At 31.4% G+C, this 13,651-nt stretch overlaps 1 protein-coding gene across 1 annotated transcript in view; it reads left to right on the plus strand.

The window, feature by feature from the left end:
* The first annotated feature begins 4,997 nt into the window (after positions 1-4,997).
* The window catches only part of LOC130893941 (uncharacterized), a 61,029-nt gene continuing 52,375 nt past the window's right edge, over positions 4,998-13,651 (plus strand). Inside the window, exon 1 of the mRNA XM_057800402.1 lies at positions 4,998-5,226. Within this exon, the coding sequence (XP_057656385.1) occupies positions 5,209-5,226 (18 nt within the window). The 5' untranslated portion in view covers positions 4,998-5,208. The remainder of the gene's footprint in view (positions 5,227-13,651) is intronic.

A 13,651-nucleotide genomic window follows, 5' to 3' on the forward strand; every position in this document is an offset into this window, starting at 1 on the left:
ATTTTGTTTAAAACTAAATTAATTGTTTTAGAAAATAATACTTTTAGTCTAATAATAAATATCCCGAAAGAAAAGGTAACAAACAGGTCCGGACTGGCCAGTTCCACGGGCTCTCAAAATATTAACTATAAGAAAATATTTCAAACATATATTGAATATTTATTACAATATTGCAATAAATGTTCAGTTTGCGTAAACCAGAACTAGTTGGTACTTCACAAAACTAACTGAATATCGATAAAAAGTCCGGTCAATTTGGATATAAAAATTCACTACTTCACGTTCGATGCGGTTCTCAAGAAAATCTGTAGGTTCAATTAAACGTCCAGAGTGTAAATGCCTCCAAAGGGAGGAACATCTTATCTCGTTTCCAGCGCAGAAGATTCTTCTACCGTCAAAAAGATAGAACACACTGATCAAAGTAGAGTTGAGGATATTTGAGTGGATAAACACCAACTTATTCCTCGAATGGTTTATCCACTACCAACAGAGGTAAATTACTTCTTGATCCAGATAAGGATCTGGATATGGATATGAATGCGTTAGAGAATACCACGGAGACTTTCCTGGAGTGGCTAACAAAACAGGAACCAATGAATATTCTTATATGTCCGCGTTTCGGCATGCTTCTCGCAGACTTGGAGGAGGAATAACTCCAGGGAATCTGTTGGAGGCTATGATCTCAATAGAAACTCCTGGTCAGAACAAAAGGGAGAAGAAAAAAATGCAGAGAGAGTTACAAGTTTTTATTAACAATCAGGATATTTTTTACATCCTATGGGTTAATTTGCTGAAGAGTATTAGATAATCTAACATTTATAATGTCTTGGTGAGACTTACATCCAGTGATGCAACCTCTTATACCTCATATTAGGTCTATTGGCTAACTTTTTTTCAGTCTTTTCACGTTTCTTGGTGCTAACCACACTAGTAGTGGATTTTGGTAGATTTCTATAGTTTTATGGTGTTTGATGATCCTCTCTTGGATAATTTCTTGTACTGTGGGCACTCCCAGGTCCACGTGAATGGTGTGAATTGAAGCAACTTGCAATCTATTGTGAATTCTAGTGTGATTATGGAAAACCCAGAAGGGCCACGTACAAGTCGCAAAATCGGTCATTTAACACATTTATATTTAATCGTTTCAAATCATTTACAAATAATAATTTATGTAAAACTGTTATTGTGTAGGACGCTTGGTGCTGAGGAAAAGAAATGTGGCGAGTTTCGAGTAGAGCTCCAGGAAAACCAAAATTTCAAATATAAAATCATATGAAAGAAAGACCTGGAAGGAAAGTACATGCGTTCTTCTTTTGAAAAGAATATCCGACAGTAGACAAAGCTTTTGCCACGGTTCGAGATGATAAGATTTACCCTGAGAAGAGTCGAAGCACACAATAGAAACTTCTGAAAGAAATAGATTTTTGCTGGTGAAACTAATTAATAGAAAGAAATGAGAAATCAAAGAAAAAATACATTTTATTTACATGAAACATGGATAGACACTAATAAATTTGGGCAAGATGACACTGTTACAAATTGAAGAAAAAATTTTTCAAATCATTTATTCACTGGTTGAAATCTACCATCAGGAAAGCAGTGCAGACTGATAATAGTACACATCGACAATGCAAACTATTTTGTTAAAGGTAGTTTATTAATTTTTGAATCTACTTGTCTGATTACCATGAAGACATGAATGTCTTTGAAGGGGTGCGCTGCAACTTGTGACGATTTTTAATCCATTGAGATGACTCAACTAACAACTCGGAACGGAGATAATTCAGGTAAACGAAAAGGTAGTCCGAGTATACACAACTCGTGACGGATTCATTAAGAATATTACCTAATCCACTTGTAAATAGAATCCAGAAATTAAAACCTAGAATTTCTGAATATACACCTGCAACAGATAACGTGTTTTTGACAAGTTAGAAATGGCATTCGTAATAGATTTTACGGTAGGTCAGCATAAATTGCTTGTAATTTATGATTTTAAATTAGAAAAACAGTGATTACAAAAAGTGGTAGATTTCTTTGGTGCTGCTTAGTGAAGTGACACAAAGTGCCATACCGATGGAGTTAAATTCGTTTATAAATTTCCATGTTCTATGTATTTATTAGTTTGCTTTTATTTGCTGATTTTTTGGAAGATCTAGATCATAATAATTTGGAAAATGTGCAAAAGCTAGGTAGAGAAGCTTTTAGTAATGCATGTAAACGCAAAGCAACTACAGACATATGCGAAAGCCCATACAAAGTTTGCACATTCGGAAATTGTTGAATCATACTTATAAGGAGCATTTTACTATAAAAGGCACACCATTAATAGAAATCGCTTTAATATTACCGGAAACATCCCAAAAAAAGCACAAAAACTGATTCTCAAGGCAAATGGCTTCAATATATATTTGGGTTACCTTGTATGTATATAAAGATTTGGGGTCTTGTATACACTGCGACCCAAAGGATCTAACGTGTCCTCCTATTTTGCTGCGATACTGGAGAGCCCAATTTTTACAGCTGATACATTAATCCCAATACTTTTGAAAAGTCTAGAATGTGGGATTGCCAGAGATCTTCGTCTTCTATTCCAAGCACTCCCAGGTGTAATGATCTAGAGTACAACTCGAGAAAATGTGGTTAGCAGTTTCGTCCTCTGTGCAACAAAATCGTCTTCAGGGATTTGACAGTGCCCCAATAGAACTCCTGTTAGTATTCGTAGTTTGATAAATTCAGGAGATATTATCTGGTTGTAGTTTTCCAGAAGAGTATTTGCCTTTATCAATCTCAGTTGGTTGCTCTAATAATTGGTTTTCCTCCTATCTACCTCCTTTTTGATTGCTCTGTAGCTGATACCACAGAAGGGTTCTGGTCCCATGAAGGACTTGCCTGTCCCTGCTTTGGGTTACCTCATCTCTATTCTGACAAAGTAAGTCAATGTTTTGTGGATAATTTCAATGTAGATATGCCCAATACTTTAACTTTTTCACAAATGGCCGATTATTTGGTAAAAAATTACATAGTAGTGTTCCCTCCACACTTATTGGCATCCAATTCCAGTGATATGTCACTTGCGACCAATCCGTGTGACTCATTTCATTTCTTCATGTGTTTAGCATGTTAAATATCTTTTATTGAAATACACAGTAAATATAATTTAATTTTTACTTTTCGTTTCATAATTAAAATCCCGAGCTGCGTAATCTTCCGTCACGAGTGGTCTAATCTTCATGACAACCACGATCACGAGTCGCCACATCATAACAAAAGCTAGAATTTGATGGCGGGTATTAAAATTACGAGTCGAAATTGCTCACAGCCAAGGGGTTGAAAGAAGATTGAGAAAGGAGATAGATCTCCACCATGCCATTGCGAATTAAACCCGATTGAACTGGTATAAGCACAGATAATGAGTGATAATAATTATTATAGCGATTTTTCTAATATAAACTATTTAATCTATCCTTAATCTGGTGAAGTTCTTCGCCATAACGTAGAATTCTATTCCAACTTCTTTAAGTTTCGATTTCTCAACACTGGCATTGGTTTTTTCTGTCGTTTCTTTGGCCTTATGCCCCTAGTGCCCCTATACCTACTTCACCATGACGTCAATACGGTCATCTGGAATATTTAACACAATCCTATACTTAATAATTATAGAACCGAGTATTTTTACAGCTGTTTTGGTGTATATAAAGATAGATCTTAAAGAATCTTGTCCTTATTTTGTAATATAAAAAAGCTAAAGAGCTCTATGTTTTCCAATAGATCTAAGAAAACAATTAGCATTAGCATTTTATCCTCTGTGAGCTGGAAACATCTGATGCAAGCTTCATAACATCTAATAGCCATAGATTTCTTCTTAGAACAAACTAAATTATAAATGATACGTTTCCATGAGTTTTTATTCGTGAAAAAATAGACTTAATCTACCAGAAAATTATTACCTTGGCTATCGTAGACGTTCCAAAAAAGCTAATGAATTCTATGTCTACGAATACATATTTGAATACAAATAAAAAGTTTCAAGAAAAAATAATTCTTTTAAAATAAGTGTACACCCATATAATCATATTTATAAAAATATACTCGAGATATAACAGTGAAGAGTTTTTTTTTTCGTATAAAATCCATTCATAAAAATTCTTTCTTATATTTTAAGTAACAACAAATATTCTATTAAACCAAAAAACAAAATTTATCAACAAAAAAGTATTTATACCATATTTTAAACTAATTTATGCATAACTTTAAATTTCTACGTTTAACAGAAACATACTTAGAATTATCTTTACGACCTTTATGCATATGCAAATCGTACTTTTTAGAAAATCCAGAAATTATCAAACCAATAAACGACATTCCATTATCATGCCTGAAGCGTTTTTAAAAAATTTCATTCATAACTAGTAAAAAATTACTTTCGGGCTAATTCCATCTCTGTAGAATCAAATCCGTAAAGCAGTTTATTTCAAAAATCACTCCGGATATAATTATTGCATTGCATCCTATCTTCGCAATCACAAAAAGTCCAACACATGTGGTAAAACCACATCGAACATATAGTAAATAATGAGAAGTGTTAGAAGTATTCAGTATTTTTTAAAATTTACTCATTCTTCGTTAAAATAAATTTTACTTAGTAAATATATGTATTTAAAAAAAGTGTGTTCTTTATTTTACATTATAATATGAAAACTAATTTTCGAAATAGTCAACAGAATATTATTCATTAAGCAACTTTTGGGAAAGTACGCTTTATAACAAACAACTCCAAGCTCGATACCAGAGAGATATATTTTTCATTCAATTACAGCGATGCCAAGCTGTGATATTATTAAAAGTCTTGCTTTGTTGGAATGTAATATACTATATGTACAATCATCAATAATCTTCAGATCTAGGTATCAACTACAACGAACTGACAACGCTGGTTAAACATAACCTTTCGCAGCGGGCCTGTTATGCAGGTGGGCCGAACACTGCCGTTCACTACCGAGTTCGACCGATAGATTTAGACCGGTCTTGAGAATGTACTGTATTTTCGTGCGCGATCCAGTAACAGAAGGTGCTACGTAGGACTTTGTTACTTTGTTCTGTGTGTGTCGTCGATCTACGAGAATCGTGTGTATTTTTGTGCTCGTTTGAATTTTTCGTAAAAATGTTGCAGCAGGCAGCAATGTCAACTTTTAGTCCTCATTAAAAATGTGGTTTGAAACTCAAGTAAGTACTATATATCGTTTATTATACCGAAAATTATATAAATTTTATAAAATAGCGATTTTCACGAAAATATTGACTTTACAAAAAGGTAGTTTTTCAACAGATAGCTTGTATCGAAACATATTATTAATACTGTTTCTGATCGATATATATGTGTTTAACGATTTCCATTAAGAATCACGTTGATCACTGTACATTTTCAGTGAAAAATCGCTTTTTTCAAATTCCACGTGACAACTGTCAAATACGATCTAGTTACCTATGCTATCTCCGCATGTGTTTTGTTTTGAAACGAGCGGGATCGCAGTATGCATTGAAATGATTTTATGCGCAATCGTCCAGAAAAGTCGTGGATGAACTTACTATGTTTGTATAAGCGACCACTAAACTGGTCGACTATTTCATACTCTTTACATCTAAAGACGGATCGCAGAGTGGCCGGCGCCAACGTTTTTGGTGATTGACAAGATGTTTATGACGCTTCTTTCTAGTTTTCTTCATATAGGGAATTTTAAAAACATTACTTATTAAGGTATTACAAATAGTTTAGTATATGAAAGTGATATTTTTTAAGGTTTTGTTTTATACTGTCAATAAAAAAAATATTACGTTTAATTTTGTTTTCGAACTGACAGTTTGAGTACATCGTATTTTAGAATTGAAAATGGACGATTTTTTAAGAAACTCGTGGGTCTATTTTTAAGTTTACGAGAAAGATTCGATTTTAACTTAAAGCGTTATAGAAATTTGTGATTGGTCTTAGAATTTTGAAATTCATTTTAGGACTAGACATAACCTTTCATTAGTTATTATACTATGCCATTTAGTAGTTCAATCCAATATTATTAAATATTAAAGTGAAGAGCAATAATGATATTATTGACTCAAAAATCCTTGAGGATATCAAAAATTAGAATCTGTATCATCTTTTAAACGGAGTGCTAGACTAATTTTTTATTATTTGATTTAAAAGCATTAATCTTATCATATATGGATACGTAATAAACTATTTTGCTGAGATGTTCCATCTGAATTTATGAAACTTTAATATAATTAACAAAACGGTGCACTTTTAAAATTCTACCCAGGTCGTACAATACGATTTGTATGAAGATTCTCTTCATTTTTTGTAATTTAAGTTTCAACACGTTAACTGCCATGTCTCTTTTATAACATCCATGATTCATCCCCTTCTAAGTCATGTACTAAAAGCGGTGGCCACGTAATACATAAAAGAAATTGAAAAGTAACCACATTTAAATCAATTTAAATTAAATTAAAAAAAATCTTTTACGCACATTAAAATGTTTTCATTCCAATCTCTGCATGTAGGTATGAGTAAACTTTCTCTTTTTCTTTTGTAGTATGAATATTTTTATAACAATGTTTTTTCCAAGCTTTTCTTCTTAAATACATGTCTGTGTTGGAAAATCTTTTCCGTTTGGCAGAATTTTGAGTCTCATAGCCTTTAGTAGGAAATAGCCATTTCATTTGACATATCATTAAATTTATGGTAGTTTTGTACTCAAAACCCTCTCTATGGTCTACTTAATTCTTTCTATTCATATGCACGTTCTGCCATAGTACTTTATTTTGGTTCCGTTTTGCAATAATTTCTCTTTTTCTGATTTTTGTTCAGATTATAAACTTTGATATTAAAACGTGACTGTTTCGAATACGGAGGCACGCTTCAACATCTGACAGTTTCTAGCGTAAATACAGGGATGTCTCATAATTAATGACTGTTTCCATATGAGAAAGTTCCTACTCTTCAATTTAAAGATATTTTTACTTTCTTTTAATCTTTCTATCTTTGCTTTTTGACGACGCAGTACATTTAGTAAATAGTATGGAGTGCGATAAATATGAAATTAGTGTATCGATGAGACATTGGAAAGAAAAAGAGCTCTGCCGTTTTTTGTTTTATCGCTTCCATCGACCCAAATCGGGTCCCTTTCGAAGCAGATCCATTGACGCAAGAGCTTTTGGTCATGAGTTAGATTTTTTGGCACAAACTTCCTTGTAATTCTTCGTATAGAATTTTTTAAACTGTTTCTATATCGGCGTTTACAGCTTCGGCAATCATTCGGATGCTCATTCGACAAAGTGCATACACAATTTGGTCGATTTTGGTAACTGTTGAGTTGAGTTGAAACAGTCACAGGGCGACCTGGGCGCTGGTCATTTTCAGTGCTGTCTCGGCCCTAACTAAAGCGCTTACACCACTCAAAAACACGTACACGAGATAGAGACTTGTCCCCATAGGTCTCTTGCAACAATTTATAGCACTCAGTCGTATATTTTTTCAATTTGCTTTTTTTACCCCGCACGTCTAGAGCGCCCTCTATGCGCGCAGTCTCGTTATTTAATAGCCAGACCTCGTATTTTAGCAAATACTTAATATAAGTTCTGATTTCGCAACTTTGAACGCTTATAACTCAGAAACGAGGGGTCGTATGTCACATTTCAATATCTATACTTATTTATTAATGATCTGTTTATTAGTTTGGTGTTTATTTATTTGAAAAAAAAAGTTTAAACGAATAATTATGGTCCATTAATTGTAAATCGATCGTTTTAACTAGTTAACTGAAGAAAGTGAAACTTTGGATAATATCTCGTCAAATAATAAACAGAAACTGAATAAATTTAATTGACTCGAATCCATTAAATATCACAAACGCGTTTACTCTATTGAATGGTGAAATTTATTATTCAATACGCTCGTTAAAAATATAAACATAACAATGAAAATGTTTATCTCCTACTATTTACATAAAAACTATGTTATAATTAATTGGTGTAGTTGACCTATCGTAACGTAATAATTGTTGATAATATGACATCTTAATAGAGAGCGATTACATTTTGATTTTAAACGTTTCATTCATGTAAATTGAATATGTAATATTACGTCACGTCACAAACTGTCTGACAGGAATTGATAATTTATTGCGATCTAGTAAATTATACAGATCAACAGACGTTTCGGTGCCAACGATTACTTGACTGTTTCTGATTAATTTTTGTATCAACAATGCGAAATAATCCTCAGATTTACTTTTTAAAATATGCCACCTTAACGATTTATTTCAAAATTATATTTATATGAAGAAAAATGATGAATTTAAAAACTAAAAATAATCGGAAATGACGTTTACAACGTTTTAACCTCAATGAACGAAGGCTGATGGCAACACTGATGTTATATATGTCAAATTTGTCATTGTGGTTATAAAGCTTGACGTTTTTATCGGTGATTGTATTCAGAACGTGTTGTTATACGAGTGCTATTCGAGTTGTTTACAGATACTTGAAACATTCATATTGGTCAAAAAATGGATTCAAATTGAATTTTCGTGCGTGGATTTTCCATGACTTTCGACTTTTATTAAACCAACAGCAGTGTGAAAATCAACTCGCTTCTACTTTTGGTGATGAAGCATCTTCTCTAGCCACCGTGTTTTGCTGGTTTTTCAAATTCAATGGTGGTTTTATCGGAATAACCGGAGATGTCGCCACCATTTTCTAAGAGCAACGTATAACGGTCAATTCTGAATGGTACACCAACATTTCTTTGCTAGAAGAATCGGGAAAGACGAATCATTCTTCACATCTACAATGCGTGATTATTTTAAAAAATAATAAAGCCAAATCCACTTATAAATATTAGTTTTTATTTGTCTATCTCAAAACTTTAGTAGCAACCCTCGTATTTTCGTTTTTTAGCGTTAATTTCTTTAAGAAAACACTTCAATGTTTCCGAAGCGGTTGATAATAATTATAAGGTATTGTACATAGATCTTATCTAGAATTTTCGAAGAATCCAAAAAATAGATAATATACAGGGAGTTGCTGGGCTCCCCTGATTACTAATCGCGAACACTTTGGGAACCACTGTCTTTCTTGATTAATATATAATCAATAAGAATATTTTGAAAAATAATAAATATTTGTTTTTATTTGTTTATTTCAAAACTTAAGTAGGATTATTTTTTGAGCCTTTGGTTAAATTCCAATTAAGATGTTTAAATTTACTTATTTTTGTACTTTTTTTGGAGTGTGACTTTAGTTTCAAAAGTAAGTACTACCCTAAAATTCAGTCAACCACTTGCTTTCTCAAGAAAAAACGGTAAAAGTCCAAATTTGGATAATTAATAAGGAGTAACTTTTGTATGCGTGTTTTCTATATTTTATCATTGACAGCTATGTACTTCCCTACCTTAAAAGCTTAACTACAATTTCTAAAAACTGATAACATGGTTACCAAAACACCCTCAAGAATTTTGAAGGTTGTTCCAGGTTGATTTAGGTTTCTTGTACTTTGTTCCAAAACGGCGAAGAGCTGAGAATGAAACTCTAAGAGGAAATTCAAAACAGGTGATTATATTTTATGCAATATCCAATCGCCGCCCAAATTTCGATAAACCACTATTAAATGGTTTGTTCCGAGTTGTTATAGTTTTTTTGTCCAGATTTTACCGGTTGTTCTAGGTTTGTTCTACTTTGTATTTCAAAAAAGGTTTAATTACTCACTGCCACTTCAATTCCCTAGAAACCGTTATTATATGGTTTATTCCGAATTGTTCTAGATTTTCTTCTAAATTTTAGCGTTTGTGCTACGTTTGTTCCAAAGCGGCATAAAGCTGAGACTGAAACTTTTTCAAGAAATTGAAAAAAAGAATAATTATATTATTTATTCAATAATCCACCGCCTGCACAATTTCGAAACATCGCTTTTAAATGGTTTGCTCCGAATTGTTCTAGCTGTTTTCTAGATTGTTATGGTTGTTCTAGCTTAATTCTTCTTTTTTGAATCCGATATAGCGATAAGTTTCAAAAATGTTCATTATATTTTTCATTTAATACATCAATGCAATCGCAATTTAAAGAAATCATTATTATATTAATGGTTTGTTCCAATTTTTTATAGATTTTAGCGGTTGATCTACGTTTGTTCTACTTTGTTCCAAAACGTTATAGAACTAACAATGACATTTCTAGAGGAAATTAAAAAAGTTGATTGTATTTTTTATTTAATATAGCGATTAAATTCCACCTCTGCTACAATTTCGAGAAATCGCTTTTGTATAGATTGTTCCGAGTCGTTCTAGCTATTTTCTAGATCTTAGCGTATTTGCTACGTTTGTTCTAAAACCGCATAGAGCTGAGACCGAAACTTATTGAAGAAATTAAAAAAAAATTATTATATTATTTATTCAATAATCCGCTGCCTGCACAATTTCGAAACATCGCTTTTAAATGGTTTGCTCCGAATTGTTCTAGCTGTTTTCTAGATTTTAACGGTTGTTCTAGCATAGGGAATTGAAAAAAGCTTTTTCTTCCTAGTTGTTATTAGAAACATTTTTATTGTGGTGTTAAATTATACGAAATCTTAAGAGTGCGTACCTAAGAAATCGTTTCTTTTTTGGTTTTCTCTAAAAGTTTTATTCTCAATATGTTCTGGAACGACCAAAACTTCTTAGGGGTGAAAAACGGGTTGAACAATCAACTTTAATATCATATTCTACCCTCTATAAGGACAATAATTAATCTTGACGATTATAGAGTCTTCCCTTTCAGATTTTGTTTTATTATCGAGTAAAGGTGTTTATGGGAACCCAGCTTTTTACACTTTATTCATTACTGGTAGCCTCCTTATCCATCAGATCTACATCTACGTACCTTTTTATTAATTATCTAAAAGTAGTTTATCAAAATCTATTTCTTCCTCTCTAGTGCAAGTATTAGCTACTGCTCGGGTTTACTTACTTTTTACTTTACACTTTACTACACTACTTTACACCATATTATTAAAATTTACACTATTTAATCAATTCGTAAAAAAATCAATTCCGACTATCGAAATTCAGTACACTCCCCGTGGACTCCTGGAGGTGCACCTGGACCACTGGTTTAGATCAAACCAAGTAAATCTGTCAATTATATTCGTCTAAAGAGAGATCTGATGCATGGTCGAAAATTGGAAGGTTCTTTTGCCTGTGGACACGGAAAAAAAGAGACAGCAACTCGAGTAGCTTGGAGAAGTCCTAAATATACATTTAGAGGTTGTTGTGAGAATACCTGACTTCAAAATCAATAGGAATAAAGCAGGTACACAAGAAAAAAGATACGATTAATACCAAGAATATAATAACTAATTTAAAGCATAGGATTGAGCAGAACCGGTTAACCTGGTCCGATTCAGGTATAAATCCAGGTATATATTTCGAATAGGAAATTCCTATTTTGTACTGTTGGTAAGAGAAATTTAGCGAAATTTTTCAGTACACTAAATTGAAAATATATTTAAAATCAGTTGTCATATTTCGGAGACGAATTTTTTATGTTGGCCTGTTATAAATCATCTCGTTTCGGTTGGCACGCTTCTTTATTTTTCTTATGTTTATTGCTGCTCTATAACAATGTTTATGTTTGTATTAACGAGTCGTTAGAAGGTCTTTTCGAATTGGCAGCGAGCTTTAATTGATTGTTGTGTTTATTTACATAAAAATATGAGAATTGTCATCTGGTATTGAAGAAATTCCTCAATACTAATGAAACACCTGTTTTATTACTTTGTGGTACTTTCCTTTATGTGTTGGGAGTGATTTTATTGAACAATTTTTTTACCCTATTGTTTTATTGTACTTTTTCAATCTATTTTTCAAATTTAGCGATGTTTGACCTATATGAACATTACAATTATTACAACACCTTCCAAATTGTATGAGTTTTGGGAGTTTTTAACTTTAAGCTAATGAAATGCTGCTTGATATATTTCATCCCTTATAAAGAACCCCCCAGTTAATTAAGTTTAAAAAAAAGTATTTAATTGCTCTGTGGTAGCTTATATATACTTATAAATTGATTATTTTTGTTAATGTTCAACTCAAATATTTTGCATCCGAAATTTTCAACCCTTACAAATCATCCCTTATTTCGAAAAAAATTGGAAAAAAAATTTATATAAGTATTTATTCTTTTTGATGATTTATTTCTTTTTAATGGACATCTTTTTATATGTTTCGACTTAAATATTTTGTACTTATAATTTTCAACCCTCATAAATCATCCCCCATTTCGGAAAAAAATATTTACGGACGTACTTATACAATTATTTGATATATTTATTTCAAATTAACATTTTATATATCTTTTAACCTGAATATTATGTATTTAAAATACACCTATAAATTATCTCTTATGGTAAAAATATTATTTACAAAATTTGTACAATTTCATACTTGTACGTCCCTTAAAATTTAAGTGTTGTGTAGAAAAAATTTTAATTACACTGGAAATTTGTTAAATTGAAAAGGAAAATTAGATTGTATTTAGTTTTTTGACCATATCTCCGTTAATTTTCAAGCAAATTAGTTCAAAACGTAGATTTATAAGGAATTTTATTACCATAAGTTTTAAATTATATATAAATTATTTAGGCTTTTATTTTTCAAAGGGCAAGGGTTCGAAAATGGTATAAGTCGGAAGTTAGGGTACGATTTGTAACTTCATATCTCAATTATTTCATCAATAATAGAAAATTTAAAAAAAGAAAAATATTTTTTAAAAAAAATACTAACTTTTTGTTCCCTATCAATTTTTATTTATATCTTATAGTTTTTAGAAATTTTAAAAAAAAATTATTTCGTAAATGATTATGCATTTTAAATCGTTTAAACATCCAGAAATTATTATTAATACGTAGATAATCATAATATATTGCAATTTGGATACTATTACTAACGGTGAAATTGAGGTTTTTTGAGTTTGAGGTTTTTTTCTGTAATAAAAATATAAATCGATTTAATTTCGACTATAACTTTCTTAGTTTCTATACTAGAGAGTTTAATTAACTCTAGTTTTAAAGCTTTTTAAAAGTACTTTGAAAAAGCTTATATGCAATTATTTCGAAAAGTTGACCGTTTTTAGGTTATTCGACGTCGAATTTTAAAAAATTTTCGATCGATAAAAAATTCAACAATTAAAAACGTGGTTTTCTTTAAGAAAAATTTAAATTTTCGATCGCGCATATCTAAAAAACTATTTTATATTGTAAAAAATACATTTTTTACTTTAAATTTGGTCCTCTATCAAATTCCGCGGTTGTTTCCAACATAAAATTTTTCACCCCCTAGTTGGGGTGGAACTAACCCCTAGCACACATTGGCGTAGGGTTTTTTTAATAATTTTTATAAAAATAATTTAAAAAAAACTAATTTTAAAACAGAAGAGACTTAAAATCAAAATTTAGAAGCATTAACATTAAATTTTCTACAACTTCTCTCCACTTCTGATTGATTATAAAATCTGTAATTATTCACGATTCCCAATGTTATAATAAACTAATTTATCAGTTTACGTAATCGAAATACGTACAAAAACTATCGACACCTGTTTCACGAACCTCTTGATCTAGAAG

The sequence above is a fragment of the Diorhabda carinulata genome, chromosome 5, assembly GCF_026250575.1.
Source record: "Diorhabda carinulata isolate Delta chromosome 5, icDioCari1.1, whole genome shotgun sequence".
Taxonomy (NCBI): domain Eukaryota; kingdom Metazoa; phylum Arthropoda; class Insecta; order Coleoptera; family Chrysomelidae; genus Diorhabda; species Diorhabda carinulata.